Source organism: Crinia signifera, chromosome 4 (genome assembly GCF_055691185.1).
Source record: "Crinia signifera chromosome 4, ASM5569118v1, whole genome shotgun sequence".
Classification (NCBI taxonomy): Eukaryota; Metazoa; Chordata; class Amphibia; order Anura; family Myobatrachidae; genus Crinia; species Crinia signifera.
Genome location: NC_139220.1, coordinates 38,627,533 through 38,647,520, shown reverse-complemented (window position 1 = coordinate 38,647,520; position 19,988 = coordinate 38,627,533). Strand labels below are relative to the sequence as shown.

The window sequence follows — 19,988 nt, the reverse complement described above, 5'->3', positions numbered from 1 at the left end:
TGTCCATACATGGTCCAAGAGAATGACCACCTGTCCATGTCCATACCTGTAGAAAATGGGGGTATACTCGAGATGGGATACTCAGAGTAGGAATAGGCGCCCTGTGGGGTGTGTTGCTAAGCTGCTCCAACCCTCTTGTGGATTTGACTGGGGTAGGGGTTTGGAGGGCAATCCGGAATGGTGACAATGAAAGGGAAAATTTCCAGGAGAGTGCAGGGGGGGGGGGGGGGCAGCAGAGGCAGCACTTGCTACTTTTAACTGGACTAGGAAGAATCTCTGCCTCTGCTGCCCCCCCCCCCCCCCCTGCATTCTCCTGGAAATTTTCCCTTTCATTGTCACCATTCCGGATTGCCCTCCAAACCCCTACCCCAGTTGGGGAACCTTCTACAATCACACTGTGGACTCCATCATTCGCAACATCGTGAGGACCCTTTAATTAGAAGGAAACAGATCATCCTGCGAGAAACCAACCACAGTTCCCCTCCTGAAATCAGCACAACATAGTGAGGACCCCAAAATTGGGAATCAGATCATCCTCCAGCGTTCATTTACACCATCCAGGACGGCATCTTGCCAACCATCATCTCCTAGGGCATTACTCAGTGAGTAAGAGCCCCCCTTTTCCAGGGACATAACGGCAGCAATGCAGAGACATAAGTATCGCCTTCCTTGTCCATTTATTTTATTGTTATTGTCACTGACATAAATGTTATTGTCTATCCATATATTGTTTTCAAATATTTTTAAATATATTAAAATTGTGATATCCAATTGATCCACCTAGCGCTCCACCTTTTTTTCCCCATGTCCATACATGGTCTGGGACAGGTTGTTGGTGGACCTTATTTAGCCTTGGATGTGGATCGCAAAAGTCTCCAGCTTCTATTAAATCATTAACCTAGTAACTGCATTACCAGGAATATCCATCCCACAAAATGTCCGCCTCTACCATGTGCAGTTGCAATTTATGATGGGAGTCACATACCAATTTCTCACATTCTTCGAAGACGTCACCCAGTAGAATGCTGCAGGCATGTTCTACCGCAGCTTGTTTCATGGTATTGCCTTGGCACAATGGCATGGGAGCAGCCTCGGTGAACTATCAGGAAAAAGATATCATTATCATGGCATTTAGAAATATCCGAGGCATGACTTTATATGTACTTTTTGTATATTCTCCCCTTTCTAGTGCAGATTGATTTTATGGAGTTCCAGTTTATGTGCGTATTGGTGTAGAACCGAGTGTAATGTTGGTTACACACCAAAACGATCATGATCACATGATGGGCGCACGATCTGTTGGAGCACAAGATCTGCTCATGATCTGCATACAATCTGATCACAATCTGTACCCAGTTGAAAGGATCGTTTTCAAATTCTGACTGCAGCAGGTAGGATCTGCAAAATGACAGTCCCGCGCATTGGATCGGAATCGGATCTATAACATGTCCAATTTACCTACAATCGGGTGAGATTTTATTGAAATTGGGGAAATTGAGGCCAAATTGCTCTGGTGTGTACCCAGCATAACAGTAGCCACCAGCAGAATTGTGAAATTATTATTATTATTTTCCCATGGTTTATGTCATAATATATACTTAAGATATAAATTGTATAAATGTAATTTTATTTTTGTGTAATAACTTTTGAAACTTTAATGAAATATACTTAATAAAAAGAATCAGTACTGCACAAATCAGCACGTGTAGCTTATATTTATAAACAGGTATTACTATTTGTTGAAGTTCAAATATAAAGAGGAGGTTTAATAAGAATAGGTAAACGGAAAGCAATGACTGTTTTTTTTAATTATGTAATAATTTTGAAAGAACTTTGGATATATTGATTATTGAAACAGTTGAAGGGTAAGTGAAAATTACATTATTAAAATCTACAGTGCAAAATTAATGACATATCTAATTGGGAAAAAATGTCGACACATGAAAATGGTCGACGCCCATTAAGTCAACAAGGTCAACACAATCGATATGTCGGCATGGAAAAGATTGAAGTGAAAAAAGTCGACCTGAGTTTTTCAGACTTTTTCGGTATACTGTATAATAGTGTGCCGAAGCAATAGTGGGCAAAGCGAGCCATGCAAGGGGATCCGGTACACTTATACAGTTTCCATGTCGACATAGACACCAAAAACTCTTGTTGACTTTTTCCATGTTGATATTTTGCTTGTGTCGACCTTTTGACCACATTGACCTAATGCATGTTGGTCCTTTTCATGTGTCGGCATTTTGCCTGTCGACCAATAGTGGTCGACGTACTGACTGCCGACTTGACTACTGTCGACTCCATCTGTGTAGTGCATATCTATGGTGTATTTGTAGAGTGATATGTTAGCACTGTATTTTAGAAGAATTAAAAATAATAAAGCACATTTGTTTTAATAAAGAATATTTAAAAAATACACTAAAAGCTTAACAAAAAAAATCTTAAAATTATATTGTAGAATTGTACATTTTTTTTACAATACAACCTTTATACTCACCATTGCAGCATCAGCACAGAGAGGTTTTACTTTCCAAGAATTTCCAAAGTTACTGGGGTTATTTTCCACCTGATTATTACTACTCATCAAATCGTTGTTTTCGCTTCCATCGAAGTTTCCACACAAACCACAGACTTTGTCCTGGAGGAGAAAAAAAAAATACATCTATTTTTTTAAATTGATTAAACCAACATTAAAATATTTTACTGAGTGTTATTTTATTATTTGAACACTCTGGCCGGCTTCCTCATACCACCAAGGTATTTGGTTCTCACACAATTTACTTTTCTTTCCACTTATTCCTTAGAGTTATGTAACATGCAATTTTTTCTACTTTAAAAGCAAATGATTTTATAGAACCAGAATAAAAAAAAATAGTCCTTACATTTGTGGGAAAGAAGTAACTTAAGTGTTCATGGATTATGACAAAAGAAGTATTTATTGGCTAGAGGTCGTGTTATTTATAAAGCTATTAACTGGTTTCTACTTTCAATATTAAAACATTTTGTGATACTGTGAATTCAGGAATCGCAATATATTGATAAGAGCATAAAACATTTCATTTTGGCTTCCTGGACTTTAATTGATACTGGTCAGTTGAGGGACCAGAGAATTTTAAAAGGATACATAAGAGAAGAGCGCACACATTGATCTCTAGCTGACTTGGAAACGGTTTTTCCATGTTCAAAATGGCCGCCTCCACTGTGCAGACACCCTCTTGAAATTTAGTTTACAAACATAAATAAAAACATTTTACCCTGTAGGTTGCTTTCAAAGTGATATAAAATCTCATTCCTTTGTCCCAAACAACAGACATGTCACTTCCAAGCTTCAGAATAAAGAAGTTACCAGACTGCAGCATATCAAAGCCATCTTCATCATTAAGAGGTCTTTTAATGGCGACCTAAATAAAGAATAGAAAAGTTTTAAACAATATGTCATTTGCAGGTGGCAGATTCAATTAGCCGCAGGACCTGGGGTGCTTCGAGAAAGGAGGAGGCCCATGTGCAGAGTTCATCAGCAAGCAGCACTGTAGCCAGAGCACTAGGGCCACTAGGGGACCCTAGCTCTGTTCCAGAGTCTACTGTGTATCCGTGAAACACTGGGAAAATGGACACCGCACTATTTTTCTGATGATTTCCACAGCGCTGCTGCAGCCGCAAACACGGGACTCCAGAGTTTAAGTTTTGACTAAAAAAATTGGTGCACGGTGTGCAGTGTGGGGCCCCCTGAACCCCGGGAGCCAATGTGCGCCGCACACTCTGAGGTGTTCAATAATTAGCTAAATTCCCCATGCTATATGCCCAATGCTGTTTCTAAAATAGGTGCAGGGTGTGCGGTACATTTGGGATTCTGGTTGCATACTTCTCAAGTACTGTATTACATACTGTAAACTGCGCTTAGTTTGGTGCAAGCTACAGCTTGTTAAAGGCTATGTATGCATCCTTCATGGGCTGACGGCACTCGCTCTAATTTGTAAACCATCCCTACAGAATTATGCGTTTGCTGGAGACATTAATTGGGCTAACATGAAGTTTGTTTCCCAGAAGGCATTGCAATGACACATTAGATCACGTATACACAAATACATATAAATTATTATAAAAAAAGGGGAGGGGGCATAATATGGCAAGCCTGTGTCAGTAATGTTATTCTTAAGCTAAGTACAAACTATAGGTTATGCTGTATCGCATATCGGTGGCGCACCCGGACAAACTATCTATATATATATATATATATTTTTTTTTTGTATTGCACCATTAAGTCTTGAAAAAGGAAGTAAACCTTCCGAAACGTTGACCCACAGATCCGTGTTGTGTCAATTATTTGCTGAGTCCGTGAGAGTGCCATACTCTGCCATTCTATATATATATATATATATATATATATATATATATATATATATATATATATATATATATATATATATATATATATAGGGCATACCCACTGAAATCTATAATTAATGATATTGTTCAATGACATCACCCGGCCCCCACTGAACATGCAGTCCTTGACAATATAGGCACAATTTAACTGCATGCACAAACGACAGGTGGTTGTTATTGTTATCGTTATCGACCCGTGTGAGCACGCATCGTTAATAATATAGTGCATACACACTATACGATATGCGCGATAATATCGAACACCGAAAAGGGGGCGTGGCCGAGAGATACAACGGTGGGTCGTCGAGCTGCGGCCGGGTGATTGACAATCCACGGTCGCTCTCGGCAGAAAGGGCAAGTTCTGCCGAGATTCCTGTTCAATGTTGTTGGGAAAGACAGCATTGAATAGGGCCCCGCCGCTATTTCCCCCATCGTGAGTAGCGACGAGAGATTTAATACCCCCCAATTTCTACACAAAACGAATGTTAGGGGCTTGATGACACCGATATCAGGCCCTGCCCCCCCGCAGTTCTTCTTCTGTTCTCCCGGAGAGGGCACTGTCAATATAGACAACCCTGATCTATCTATCTATCTATCTATCTATCCACGATACAGACCTGCTCATTTGAAAGTTCAATTTCTCCATTCCTAAAGAGAATAGTGATCTTTTTGGAACATTTCTCTCCAGTAAATCCACAACCCACATTTCCAACAAGAATACGGAAGGTTCCAGATTCTCCATTGCAGTAGTCCTATGGGAAAATAATGAAACCTATTTTTAATATGTTTTCTGTGTTTCAAGACTGGCCAGTAATGTCACATCAATTGGGAGATTTATCAAACTTTCTCAAGAGAACCAATGTAGTTATTGACAATAGCAACCAATCAGATTCTATCCATAATTATATATGTTTGACAAATCCCCCCTCGCCCTAATGAGGTAAATATATGTGCATTCATGACAGTAAAACCCCACTGTATGGGAAACGTAACAAACATGCAACTATTCACAGCAATACACAGCTTATATAGAGTACACACAGGCCCTTATTCTGGTTCACTCGCAAAGGCATATTCCTTCACAAATGGACAAAACCATATGCACTGCAGGGGGGGCAGATCTAACATGTGCAGAGAGAAATAGATTTGGGTGGGGTTTTACTTCAAAGTGAGATCTATATTGCATTGTAAAAATAAAGCAGTCAGTGTTTTTCCTGCACAGAAACAAAATAACTCACCCAAATCTAATTCTCTCTGCACAGGTTACATCCGCCCCACCTGCAGCAGGGCCGTCTTTTCGCATGGGCTTAATGGGCACTTGCCCAGGGGCCCCAGATATAAAAGGGCCCTATCCTGATAGCTGAGGATCCCCTTTTTCCAGGGATACCAGAATTTTGAAAAATCGGCCCTGGGGAACTGGAGATATCCAACTTCAAAGCAGCAGGCCACATCCGACCTGTTAATTGCAGTTCCCAGTCATATTTCTCAGGTTCTCTCTAATTTAGAGTTTTTCTAAGAGTATATTCCAAAAGCTGGAACTCTCCCCTTTCTGTCGACACTAGCGGCTTGTCTCTATCATGCCCAGAACCAGAGATATCAGCCTTCCAGCAGCCGGTCCCTGCTCCAGCTCCAAATGTCTGGTGTACAGTTTTATATTTTTGTCAATGGCTCATGATCTCTGATCCCCAAGTTCCCAGCACCTCCTGAAAGTTGTGACTCTAGGTTTTTATACTATTGAAGGCTAAGAAATCTATTTCCAGATAATGGCGATATCTGCAGTCAAACAAGCTGCCCTTCCACCGGAAAATGCAGAATATTAAGCCCACTCCATTATCCAACCCTCCCCTGCGTATAAAACACCCCCTACCTCCCTGGAAGTCATTTACAAGTGACCCTTCATTCAGCTCAGTGCCCCCTTCCACACGTTAGTGTTCACCCTCCCACCACCTGTGCAGTAAAGGAGTAATTAGCAGAAGTTACTGCTCCAGGTCCTACATGTTGAATGGAAGATAGAGCACCCCCTGCCACCCGTGGGACATCAAAACTGCTGCTGATAGCACCCCCCACCCCTAGGAGGGGAGAATGGGTAAGGGCCCCAGTGCATTGCTTTGCCCAGAGGCCCACACTGCTGTTAAGACGGCCCTGACCTGCAGTGCACATGGTTTTGTCCATTTGAGAAGGTATTTGCCTTTGCGAGTGAACCAGAATAAGGGCCACAGTGTAGAGAGGCATTTTGAGCTGTGATCCATTAACAAGGAATTAACAATGTGGCATGAAGCATGACAACAAAAGCTTACGCTGAAATGAAAATCGAAGGCCTACTGCACAACTATTTACAGTGGTGGCAGCCATTTTGTATATTGAACCAATGTCCATTAGAAGGCAGTCATTTCTCGGCATTCTAGAACATGATAGACAAAATCTGATTGGTTTCTATGATGAACCTCTGGATTTATCTGTTTTAGAAGGTTTAGTGCACTAAATATACCTTGACATGATCCATTGACAGTGGAGATTTATAAAAGCTTGGAGAGAGGTACAGTAGAAACAGGTAAGGTAATAATCAGTTTCTAATTATAATGTTAAAGGTTGTGTTTAAAAAATGACAGTTAGGAGCTGATTCGCTGGTACTTTATCGCCATCTACATTATATATACATCTCTTAATACCTAATACAGTAATATGCTTTTATTGTTGTGTGTCAGTAAATTGATTTACTTCTGTTTTGAACTAAAAAAAAAGTACAGTATGTGTGTTTTCTGAAGCAAAGCAACAGCCATATTACTGATTACATATTAAACTGAAGACAAGCTTTCATCTGACCTGGGCCATGACGTATTGGCAGTTTCCGGGGAACGTATACTTCATGCCATCAAATGTGAAGTAATAGGAGGTGCCAATGACTGAGCAGGTGCTGTCACAGACCTTAGTGCTGCATTTCCATTTCCTGTTTTGGCATACACTGGAAAAACAAATTATATGTCATTTGTCTGGCCATCATCATCTCAGTCCTTCTCTTAGGGCTATTTCACACGCTCCGGCTCCGCACGGTTGCAGCCGGATGTCACAACTGGAAGGGACGGCCTACAGGCAGCTTAGCATTACATACACAGCTTCCTCCCTACAGAGCTTACACAGGACAGCCTTCCGCTCCTAGTGCGCCTTGATCCTGCTGCGCCCTGGTGGCACCGGCTTACACACACACACACACACACACACACACACACACACACAGCCCCCCGACAGTCAAAAGTTTTTGTCCCAAATTTTGACATCGACATGACACCACACGTGACTGCATGTACAGACGACATTGGGGGTCACTAACGACTCATGGAGCGCGCATTGTTATTATTATTATTACTATAGTTTTATTTATAAGGCGCCACAAGTGTTTTGCAGCGCCGTACAAAGGAACAATACAGGGAGACAAAGCTTGGCATAACATTGAATAAATAACAAAAATAGGAGTACAAATAAAGAGCGCCACAGTTCAATACACATTACAGCTTAAATATAAGTAGTGAGGACTCAATCAACATACAACTAGAGGCTTGATGCCAATGATGGAGATGAGTATGCAGACGAAGATGGTCACTGAGTGTTTCAGTATAGGAGAGCTGTGAGTGAAATGTGAAGAGAAGTGGTCTTTGACAACAGGAGGGAAGAGGGCCCTGCTCGGAGGAGCTTACAATCTAGTAGGAAGGGGAGACAGACAGATTACAAGAGGTGCAAGCAAGTGGGTGGTAGCTAGATAGCCGGATGTAAACAGGCAAGGGGTCGGAGAACCAGCTATTTTATGCAGTGGAAGGGTACGCTTTGATGAATAGGTGAGTTTTCAGTGCCCGTTTGAAGCTTTGCAAGGTCAGGGAGAGTCTAATGGAGCGAGGGAGTGCGTTCCACTGAAGGGGTGCAGCACGGGCAAAGTCATGTACTCTAGCATGGGAAGCAGTGATCAGGGTGGAGGAGAGACGACAGTCATCAGCAGACCGTAGAGGGCGGGAGGGTGTATGAATGGAGATGAGGTTAGAGATATATGGAGTAATGGAATTAGAGATGGCCCTGTATGTGAGTGTGAGGTGTTTGAAGAGGATTCTGTAGGGGAATGGGAGCCAGTGCAGATTTTGTTGAAGGGGAGTAGCTCTTAGAGCGGCGGGAGAGGAAGATAAGCCTGGCTGCAGCGTTGAGGACAGATTGGAGAGGAGCCAGTTGGGATCGAGCGAGGCCGGTGAGGAGAACATTGCAGTAGTCAAGCCGTGAGATGACCAGTGAGTGGATGATCAGCTTAGTTGCAATCTGTGAGAGAAAGGGCCTGATGCGAGCAATGTTGCGTAACTGGAACCGGCAAGAATGGGCCAGGGCTTGGATGTGGGGTGCAAAGGAGAGGGAGGAGTCGAGGGTGACACCCAGGCAGCGGAGTTGGGGAATGGGGGAGATGATGGTGTTGTTAACAGTGATAGAGATATTCGTAGGGGGCATAGCTCTGGGTGGAGGAAAGATAATAAGTTCGGTTTTGTCCATATTCAGTTTCAGAAATCGCTCAGACATCCAGGAGGAGATGGTAGAGAGGCAGTTGGAAACCTGAGAGAAAACAGTGGGGGACAGATCAGGAGAGGAGAGGTAGATTTGGGTGTCATCAGCATAGAGGTGATATTGGAAGCCAAAGGAGTTAATGAGTGCACCCAGAGAGGAGGTGTACAGGGAGAACAGAAGGGGGCCCAGGACAGAACAATATAGTGTGTACACATTAGCTAAAATGCACAAAAATATCATTAACGATTATTATCCCATAATGTGTACGTACCTTTTCTGTACTTTGAAATATATAATGTAGGTACAATAGTAACTAATTGCACAATAGACCCTACACCTGATGAGGTCACATACCGGTTTAAATATTTAATAACCAATTTCCCCATGATGGTTTTGGTAAAAAAAAAAAAATAATACATTGGTTCTATGTGACTGACGCACGGTTCCCTCTGAATCCGTTTCCTATGGTATTGGCTAATCTAGCTTACTTGGAATAAACTATTATATTCTAAAAATAACTGTCTAACCTTAAAATATATTCTGATTTGGACAAGTAATAACTCACATACTGATTTTAATTTTTTTTGGCTATTGTCTCAGTGGGCCAGATGCACTAAGCTTCAAAAGTGATCAAATGGAGAGTGATAAACAGCCAGCCAATCAGCTCCTACCTGCCATGTCACAGACTGTGTTTGAAAACTGTCAGGCAGCAGCTGATTGGTTGGTCACTCTCCATTTTATCACAAATATTTCTGACCAGCAAATCATTGTTAATTTCCGCAACTCTGGTTTAAGACAAAGTACAGTAAGCGCCAGGTTCAGGGATGGACGCAGAATGCCACAGAATCCTCAGCAACCATTGGCCTCCACCAGTCCAGAGTACGGAGCAGATCCGCCCTTGTTTTCTGTAACGCTGCTCGTTGTCACTCCTTTCCAGCCCTTAATGGCAAATACTATGTCAATCATACTGCGGCTTACGGAGCACTGCGCCCTTTGGTGCAGACCCAAATCTGCACGTGTACCGATCAATAAACATTGGAGATGTACCTGAACCATCGAATATCTATGAATTAAGCCCTACAAGTCAATAAAAGTAACTTAATTGTAAAACGTACATATAAGATGAAACAATGAAAATAATAGTAACAAAGCCTATCAATCTTGTCCGATTGGACCAATACCAATAAATGTATTTACATCTATATAACCTCCAAAAATAATATAAGCAAAACCAGCAGATGTTTTGGTTACATATATACAAAACTATTTTGAAGATAAACTGAAATGTACAATCACACTAATAAAGTTCCAAATTTATGGGATACCTTCAATAAAATACTTTTTTATCCCCAAATGACCAATTTAGGGTCATTATGAAATATAGTATAATTGCGCAACAATGTTTTCTAGGCAATTTAGAGCCATTTGTCCCTGACACATTTCCAAATCAATGGTAGATTTAGTGTAAATGGGACAGGAATGGAAGTATGTTTATTTTTTATTGTGGTGACCGGGAAATCAGATGTACAGTATAAACCACACCCAAAACATTCACTTTGCAAAATAACTGTACTAAACACAGCGCAAAACCATTGTGATTGCCTGTGAGATTTGGGGATATGTTGTCCCTGACTGTGGCAATGTCAGTTCTGTGGCCGATACAGTATATTTCCACATGAGAATAATGTGGAAAATCCAGACCAGGTTTTTGATCAGCAGCAGCAGCAGCAGGAATATTAGATCCAGTCCAGGTTTCCTAATTGATTTGATTTGGGTTGGGCTGATTAAGCAGCACCTGTGTTCTACTGATATAAGTGTTTCCAGGGCAGAGGGTCATTGTTCTTGATGGTGGAATAGCTGCCCAAGTGATAGGCCAGGTTGTGGGCTATGGTAGGGACCACTGAAGCTCCCGGAAGTGTTTGTTCTATGCTGTGAGACCTGTATGCTGCAATGCTGTAGCCATTCCTGCTGTGCTGATTTACCTGGTATGCTGTTTACCTGCTAAAAAACAATAAAGACCAAGACTTCATCTGATCTGGTGTATGCGCTTCCTTGTCGCGATTCATTCAATTGAACAAAGAGATCTCTCCAAGTAACCAAACTTAGGAGGTTATTCAGAGCTGATCACTGTTGTGCGAATTAAGGCGATCAATTATCGAACAACTGCGCATGCATAAGAATCATAGAACGTATGCACAAGGCCAAACAGCGACAAAAAAAATAAGAAGAATCTATTTGCAATCCCCTCACAACCTGACTGACAGTTGGCCGCCATTTATGGGCATTTATGGATGTGTCAGAAAAAAACAGAGGTGTGCCCAGATGTTTTAAGGGAGGGTGTGTGACATCATTTCTGGCCTCCATCAGCCTGTCTCTGTCGCAGAGTTGTGGAAGGGTCAGAGTGACACACACTTGGGTACTTGTGTATTTTGTCGGCACCCGATTTCAGCATCGTACGATGAACGTATCGCATCGCATGCCATGTACCCGATGGCATGCGATGCGACGCGATTTTGACCCCCTATACGATGAAAAATCGTATAAGCAGCCTAAAGGGTGCTTTTGAGCACCCTAATGGGTGCTTACAATGTTAAATGCACCCCCACGCCACCCCCCCACTATAAACGTGAACCCGAAGTGTGGCGAGCGCAGCGAGCCCGTGAGGGGCGGCGGTATGCGTCCTACGACCTTTTCATACCCCCACTATCCACGTCGGCGTGGAGTTGAGAATAGAATAGTGTGGCGAGCGCAGCGAGCCCCGCGAGGGGACGCGGATACCTTCACAGGTTAACGCGTCCCTTCGCGGGCTTCACAGGTATCCGCGTCCGCTCGCCACGCTTCGGGCTCGGTGGCTCGCTGCACTCGCCACACTAATCTATTCTCAACTCTACGCCGACGTGGATAGTGGGGGTATGAAAAGGTCGTAGGACGCGTACCGCCGCCCCTCGCGGGCTCGCAGCGCTCGCCACGCTTCGGGTTCACGTTTATAGTGGGGGGGGGGGGTGGCGTGGGGGTGCATTTAACATTGTAAGCACCCATTAGGGTGCTTATACAATGTTTAATCGCATCGCATCGTATGGCATTGTATGCCATGTACAATGGCATACAATTTGAAAATTGTATGCCATCGTACACTAACCAACGAAATCGCGTCGCATCGCATACCATCGCATGCGTTATGGTATGCGATGCGATGGGCGCCGCCAAAATACACAAGTACCCACACTTGCACAGACTGGGAAAATCCTTTGATGGCAAATGGTTTGCAAATGGATGTGCAGCTGATGGCCGATTGGAGAACCATTTGCAAGTCATTTGCAGACTTACACAGGGCGGGTCTTCACTCTTGGCGGTGGTTATCTGACCGCAGGGCTCTGCAAATTGCCCATCAGCGATCAAGTCTGAATCAGGCGCTTAGCTGATCCACCTGATATTGGTGCGATAGGAGACATGTTCGCAAAACATTCGGAAAGTGGGATTAACTCTTTGATGGGGAGGGAAAACTGCATTTAACAAATGCTCCAGACCAAGGCCCTTATTCTAAATCGGACGGTACGGCCCGCGTGCGGCCGTACCGCCGATGTTTTTATTCTGCACATGCGCAGAGGTCAATCTGCGCATGTGCAGCCCCCTTCGCCGCAGACGGATTTCGTCCGCCGCAAAGGGGGCGTATAGGGGCGTGAGGGGCTTCATACCCTCATTTCCCTATGTGTACGCCCTGCGTTTCATGGGCGTTCCCATGCAAACGCGGGGCGTATGCATGGTAATGAGGGTATGACGCAACTCATGGGGGCGGAAAGCTGACGTCGCCGGATGTCAGCTCTCAGCCCCCATGCAAGCTATCACACGGACGATTGTCCGTGTGGTCTCAGCTTGCGGGAGCTGCTGGGGCGTGCGGACCTGCCTTCGATGGTCGACGACCATCGAATGCAGGGGGCAGCTCCCACCATGGTGGAGGCGTACGCCTCCACCATTTTCATGCGGATCGCCAGCCGTCCGTGTACGGACGGCCGTGGCGATCCGTCTCGTGGGCGGGGATTGGTTTGTGCGGCCGGAGCACCGTGTGCGGCTCCGGCCGCACCAACCAGAATAAGGGCCCAAGTTATTTATATTGTAGGTGTGTTATAGTGAAGGCAACCAATCAACAACATTGTTGATGTACTGTAGAACAGGCATGTCCAAAAGCCATCCAGCTGTTGTAAAACTACACATCCCAGCATGCCTTGCCATAGTTTTAGCATTCCCTAAAAGCAAAACTGTGGCAAGGCCTGATGGGACTTGTAGTTTCACAACAGCTGGAGGGCCATAGTTTGGTGTAGAAGAAGCCACGAAACTCCCAAGGCTGGATAGTTGGCATAAACATGATATAATTAGGAAGTGATACACACAATAGAACAGGGTTATAGGGGCATTTGGTGTGTAAAAATAACCAAAACCTAGGGCCTGATTCAGACCAGCTCGCTAGGCCGCGTATATTCGCTTTCTAGCGAGCAGGTAAACGTCTCCCCACCAAACGCACGCCCCCCACCACCCAGATCCCTGCGCTACCATGTGAGTGGACGTGTATGCTTACGCATATGCACAGAGGAGAAGTCTTTACTTACCTTTATCCTGCATGGTGATGGCCGAAATGGGGGCCCATGCCCATGGAACGCTGAGCAGGCTCGTCGGAACACGCCCCCGCCTGTTACCAAGGCAGGGAGCACCTCAGCAATTTTGCCGAAGGCGCTCGCTGCGGGGGGTTTGCACATGCGCAAACAACCAACATCGGCATGGGGGAGCAAATTCGTACCACAGCGTGGTTCGCTAGGAATTGATAGATGCTTATCTATTCTCATAGCCACCTCCCCAGATCCTGTCTATCCTTCTTGTAGAAATTGTGATGCTGGAAAGTTATTTTTGAAAACTCTTGAACGCCTATAGTACTGAGGTCCTGGGTGAAATGTAATAGGATGTGAGATTCAGAAAGTGAGAGTTTTAGTAAGAAATCTCCAGGTTTTTTAAAGCGGCAATCATTTACATGGCAATATCAAACTGGTTTGGCAGTGTAAATGATTGCCGCTTTAAAAAAAAAAAAATATGGAGATTTCTTACCAAATCTCTCACTTTCTGAATCTCTCATCCTATTACATGGTGGCCAGAAGATATGCTTATTGGAAATATCATCCTCTAGATCTGAAAGTACTGTTATTTTATTTATACTTGATAATCCTGAAAACTGGAAGTAGGGGTATATATATATGAGAATAAACAAACAAAAAATAAGTGCGCAAGTCCCACAATTGTCCAATTCCAACAGGGTTAAAATTGAACCCAAGTCCAAATCCTAGACTCCTGCACTTTGGTCTGTGATACGACCGGCAGCTCCTGTTAACACACCCGGATTCTGAGGGTCAATCAATCTAAAAGACAACAAGAAAAGGAGCGCTCCATAGTGCAATATCTTTGAAAATTTATTGTGATAAAATAGCTTTTTAGAGCATAAAAGCAATGGGTAACGTACCCTTACTGATGGTTGTCACAACCGCAGTGTTTCACAGCGTGGATTTGTGATTAACACAAAGAATGGTGGAGAGGTTACACTCACGGTGGTCCAACACAGCAGATCGACGCTAGGCCACGCCCCAACGCGTTTCGTCATCAACGGACTTCGTCAGAGGGCTGGCCTAGCGTCGGTCAGATCCCTCATTATAACAAGCGTGCACCCATTCATTAGGCATCATGTGTGCGTATTCTAATTCTAGTGATTGACGCGATGCTGCAAGCATCTGTGTATCCAACTATGAATGAGTGAAGGGTGAATCGCATGTCACAACGAGTACCATACAACAATATTTTACAACAACCTTCATAACATATAATACAATACAATACCCATATATAAAAACTTTATGAGTCATAAAAAGAACATTAAAAAGTTCTTCTGCTTCCATATTGTTAGAAAGTTTTTTTTCACTCGCTCCTCTGTCTTGTGAAAAACGTTCTATGATTGCTGTCCCACAAAGTCTTTTATGACATCTGGTTTTATATATATAAATTATTGTCGGCAAATTGTCGGTAAATCATTGGAAAGTATACGGTCTATTTTAATACAATTAAGCCGGAAAAGTATTAGCCAAAATCACTAAGTGTTCCTTATATTACTTGAAAGCGCTGATGTGGGAAAAATTGTAATTTAGAGATTACATGTAGAAGCATAGGGTATAAATGTGACCTATGCCTTTAAGATGTGTCCGTGTCAGCGCTGATCCTGTTGAAAATCTAAATGTCGATGTGTATTATAATATATGTGTTCCTGAATCTAGTTCCGTTTAACGGGCATGCAATAATGGTATAAATTCAATACAACAGAACCCATTTGGGAGCGCAAGTTTGAAAAATGAAATTTGATAAAGTATTGTGCTTTTTGAAAAATACAATGGCGGCCATAATTTACCGTTCATGTATATTTTTTATTTTTTATTCAGAATAACTTTTTAATGTTCTTTTTATGACTCATAAAGTTTTTATATATGGGTATTGTATTGTATTATATGTTATGAAGGTTGTTGTAAAATATTGTTGTATGGTACTCGTTGTGACATGCGATTCACCCTTCACTCATTCATAGTTGGATACACAGATGCTTGCAGCATCGCGTCAATCACTAGAATTAGAATACGCACACATGATGCCTAATGAATGGGTGCACGCTTGTTATAATGAGGGATCTGACCGACGCTAGGCCAGCCCTCTGACGAAGTCCGTTGATGACGAAACGCGTTGGGGCGTGGCCTAGCGTCGATCTGCTGTGTTGGACCACCGTGACTGTAACCTCTCCACCATTGTTTGTGTTAATCACAAATCCACGCTGTGAAACACTGCGGTTGTGACAACCGTCAGTAAGGGTACGTTACCCATTGCTTTTATGCTCTAAAAAGCTATTTTATCACAATAAATTTTCAAAGATATTGCACTATGGAGCGCTCCATTTCTTGTTGTCTTTTAGATATATATATAAATATATATATATATATTTATATATATATAATGACCCTTATTCTGGTTCACTCGCAAGTCTCAAATGGACAAAACCATGTGCACTGCAGGGGGGCAGATGTAACATGTGCAGAGAGAGTTAGATCTGGGCGAGTTATTTTGTTTCTGTGCAGGGTAAATCCTGACTGCTTTATTTTTATACTGCAATATAGATCTCACTTTGAAGTAAAACCCCCCACCCAAATCTAATTCTCCCTGCAAGAGTAACATCTACCCCACCTGCAGTGCATATGGTTTTGTCCATTTGAGAAGGAATTTGCCTTTACGAGTGAAACAGAATAAGGGCCAAGATCTATATGTGAACTATAAAGTTACCATGTTATTCTAGTGTGCTGTATTAAGTTATCTATATAGCACACATATTCTGTAGCCCTTTACAAATAATATTTGCCCATTCACGTCAGTCCCTTCCGCCGTGGATATGTAACCCACGATCTTGTTGTTGTGAGGCAGGAATGCAAATCACTATGCCAACTGTAATGGCCAACGAAGCTCTTATTGTGATAACAGAACACTGGCAGCATTTGCAATGAAACTTTGAGATAGACTGTCTTAACATGTAATGGGGTGGGATGTACTATTGGGAAAATCCAATAAAACCCCAATTTTCAGGGTTTTACCACAGTTCTGAGTGTAATTGATGGTGTAAAGGTTAGCATTACTGCACTGAGGTCATGGGTTCAATTCCCGCTATGGGGCTGATTTCATAACTGCTCGCAGCAGGTCCAAATTCGTACCGGATGTCGATGTTTGGGTCTGTGCGCATCTGCAGACGCCAGCTGTGAGCACCTTCAGCTAAGTTTTTCTTTGCTGTGCGCTCGCAGCCTAAGTGACAGGCAGGGGGGGTATTCCTGGGTGGACCCAAATTGTTTCATGTGCGTGCCCATAAAAAAACTGGGCGCACCAATAGAAATGCAGGCCAGGCTTCAGCAAATGTCCTGCCTCCTCGGGGTGGGTGGATGACGTGCTGAGCCGTGCAGCCGCCGAGTGACTCCGGGCAAAGGAGAAGGAATAATTTGATGGTAAGTGACCACTGACTGATTTCTTCACTGTGCGCGCACTAGCAAACAAATATGTACTTGTACACATCCATTTGCAGCCCTGCACAGGGGCTCGCATGGCGGAGGGGCACGGGTTTGGCGAGGCAGCGTTAACGCATGCAGCCTAGCGAGCCACTGTAGCCCTAACTGTGCAGAGTTTGTATATTCTCCCTGTACTTGCGTGGGTTTCCTCTGGGTACTCCGGTTTCCTCCCACAATCCAAAAATATACTGGTAGGTTAATTGGCTTCCAACAAATTAACCCTAGAATGTCTGTGTGTGCGTGTACATGTGCTAGGGAATATAGATTGTAAGCTCCACTGGTGAGCTGATGTGAATGTTGAACTATACTCTATATGTGTGCGCTATATAAGAAACTGTTAATAAATTAATAATAAATAAATACATTCCTTATATGTACTATGACCCTGCTGCTGGTTCTCCGATGGAGAGGATAATGCCAACAAATGTTGGCGTTACAATATACAATCAAATGGGCTCCTCTGAGGATCGGTGCTGTCACTATGCACATCCGCAGAGAGAATACCAGGTCACAAACCCTGAAGTCTAGGGACCGGTGGCCATCGCAAAGGGCAGCACTTAACCCCTTCCCGACATTTGACGTACATTTACGTCATGGTCGGGATGTACTTCCTGACACATGGCATAAATGTACGTCATGTTTTTAAACTGTCACCGCGTCTATAGACGCGGTGACAGAGGGACGATGTCTGCTGTCCCTGACAGCAGACATCTTCCCTCATTGAAAGGGACAAAATAGACAGCGCTGCGGGACTATATTTAAAACATAAAATAAATTTTATTTATACAACACAATATACTTCATATAAAAATTCTGGTCATATATGACACAATATCACCGGCCGGTGTTAGGTAAAAAATTATTTCATATCACTCTCCTTCTGACACCCAATGGTTAATAAATTTCAAGTAGTTCTGCACACATGAGCAAAAAAGTCAGTTCTCACAGTCCTTTAGTGCAATCGGAACTGGATTAGTAAATATAGTAAAGCTTGACACAGGCAACAATTTCCCAATCTTCCCTCATTGCCCAGGGGGGGCACCGATGCCCCCCCCCCCCCTCAGCGATCGCTGCGATTGGCTGTTCAAACGTGAACAGCCAAAAGCAGCGTTTACTGTGTTATGTGTATAATTTTGACTCTGCTGCCCCCTAGTGTCCAAAAAAATTAAAAGCAGGTTGAAATAATGATGTAATAATAAAGTATACATATGGTCTATGTTAGTTATTAACTATTTTGAGTGGTATGATTATTTGTCTCACAAGCAGAAAATTTTACATTTTGCAAATTGCAAAATGTTCAATTTTTTACGACATTTTGGTATTTTTCACAAAAAAAAACAGACTGTATCGACCAAAATTTACCACTAACTTAAAGAACAATGTGTCACGAGAAAACAATCTCAAAATCACTGGGATAAGTAAAAGCAATAAAAAGTTATCCCCACATAAAGTGATACATGTCAGATTTGAAAAAAAGGCCTCTGTCAGGAAGGCAAAAACAGGCTGCGTCGGTAAGGGGTTAATAAAGCAGCCCTCTGCATTACTGATCGCATAGTTACCGTAAATACAATATTTTCGTGATGGGGGGCGGGATGTACTGCAAGAGATTGGTGCATCCTGCCCAATATAAAGTTAAATCTGTAAATCTCACTTAGATTTGGCACAATCATGTATATTACCATGTGTTGCAGTCTATGTCCACTGACTGTCCTGGGGCGTAATCCTTCCCTGCATGGAAGCACGGGCACCTGTCTGGAATCATACACCTATCATTATGTCGCACCTAGAAGAGAAAACAAAGCAGATATTCTGTCACGGTGTCCTCTGATGATAGACCTGAGCTGCAGTGTCTGCTATATCCCCACATACATTACAATAATATCCTTACCATACTGGTTAACAACAGTTGGCCAGGGGGCAGCATGCGTCCCACTCAGAGGTGGAACTATCATTGGTGCAGCATTTACAGTGCACTGGGACCCCTAAGGTCTAAGGGATCCACTGCTGTCCTGTCAACCTCTCCCTGTCACACACTGTTTTCCCTGGCATACTCTGCCTCCCTCTGCCTCTACTTGTCATCCTCTGCCTCTCCTTGTCACCCTCTGCCTCTACTTGTCACCCTCTGCCTCTCCTTGTCATCCTCTGTCGTGTTGCATATTGTGAACTTAGGTTGAGGTGGAGGGGGGGCCCAAAGCATATTTCGTAGGTCCCTATCCTGGCACCAGGGAGGAAAAAAACTACTGTGGTGCTATTGCTGGTGGAAAACCATTAGGTCTGCACCATTAATGGCAAACCCATCAGACATCAGTTAACCATCGATGGCGGAGAGGTGATAGGACAAGCGGATGTACCAAACAAAGCTCAGCTAGACCAATACTGGAATGTAAGCTCTCACGAGCAGGGCCCTCTCTCCTCATGTGCTTTTCTTAGAGTATACAGTAAGTATATATCTCTGCCACCCTAGTCATTGCTTCAGTATCCTGTCCCCTGATGCAACTAACATTATTTAACATGTACTTGTCCTAAATTGCCTTGTACTACAATTCTTTGGTTAATTGTTTTTTGCACATTTATGTAATGTTGGGCACTAAAACCCTTGTGGCGCAATGGCAGCATGGACGGTGTAATGGACCGATTTAAATTTAGACACAAATCTATGAGAATTCCCATAAACCACACAATGCAGATTTCTGTTCTGTGCCGCTTTTTCCGCTCCCCCTTCATTGTGTTTGTTGTAACTGACTGCCACCTAGTGACTAAAGAACAATAATGCATGTTAGATAAAAATATATCTAGCTCCTACTGTAGTTCGTTCCCATCGTGCCTGAAACACTTCCTCAAAATAGCTCAGATTTGTATATTATTATTTATACCGACATGTGAATTCAAGCTCCAAAGCTAATTTAGAAGGGAATAATTGTAGAAAAGGACTTTGCATTGAGATAG

At 43.1% G+C, this 19,988-nt stretch overlaps 1 protein-coding gene across 1 annotated transcript in view; it reads right to left on the bottom strand.

The window, feature by feature from the left end:
* Positions 1–19,988, bottom strand: part of VWF (von Willebrand factor) — a 208,853-nt gene that overhangs the window by 116,831 nt on the left and 72,034 nt on the right. The window contains exons 19-24 of the mRNA XM_083181600.1: positions 18,722–18,825; positions 7,213–7,351; positions 5,007–5,141; positions 3,258–3,404; positions 2,501–2,641; positions 986–1,099 (exon numbers count right to left, since the gene is read on the bottom strand). Coding sequence (XP_083037726.1) covers positions 986–1,099; positions 2,501–2,641; positions 3,258–3,404; positions 5,007–5,141; positions 7,213–7,351; positions 18,722–18,825 — 780 coding nt within the window. The remainder of the gene's footprint in view (positions 1–985; positions 1,100–2,500; positions 2,642–3,257; positions 3,405–5,006; positions 5,142–7,212; positions 7,352–18,721; positions 18,826–19,988) is intronic.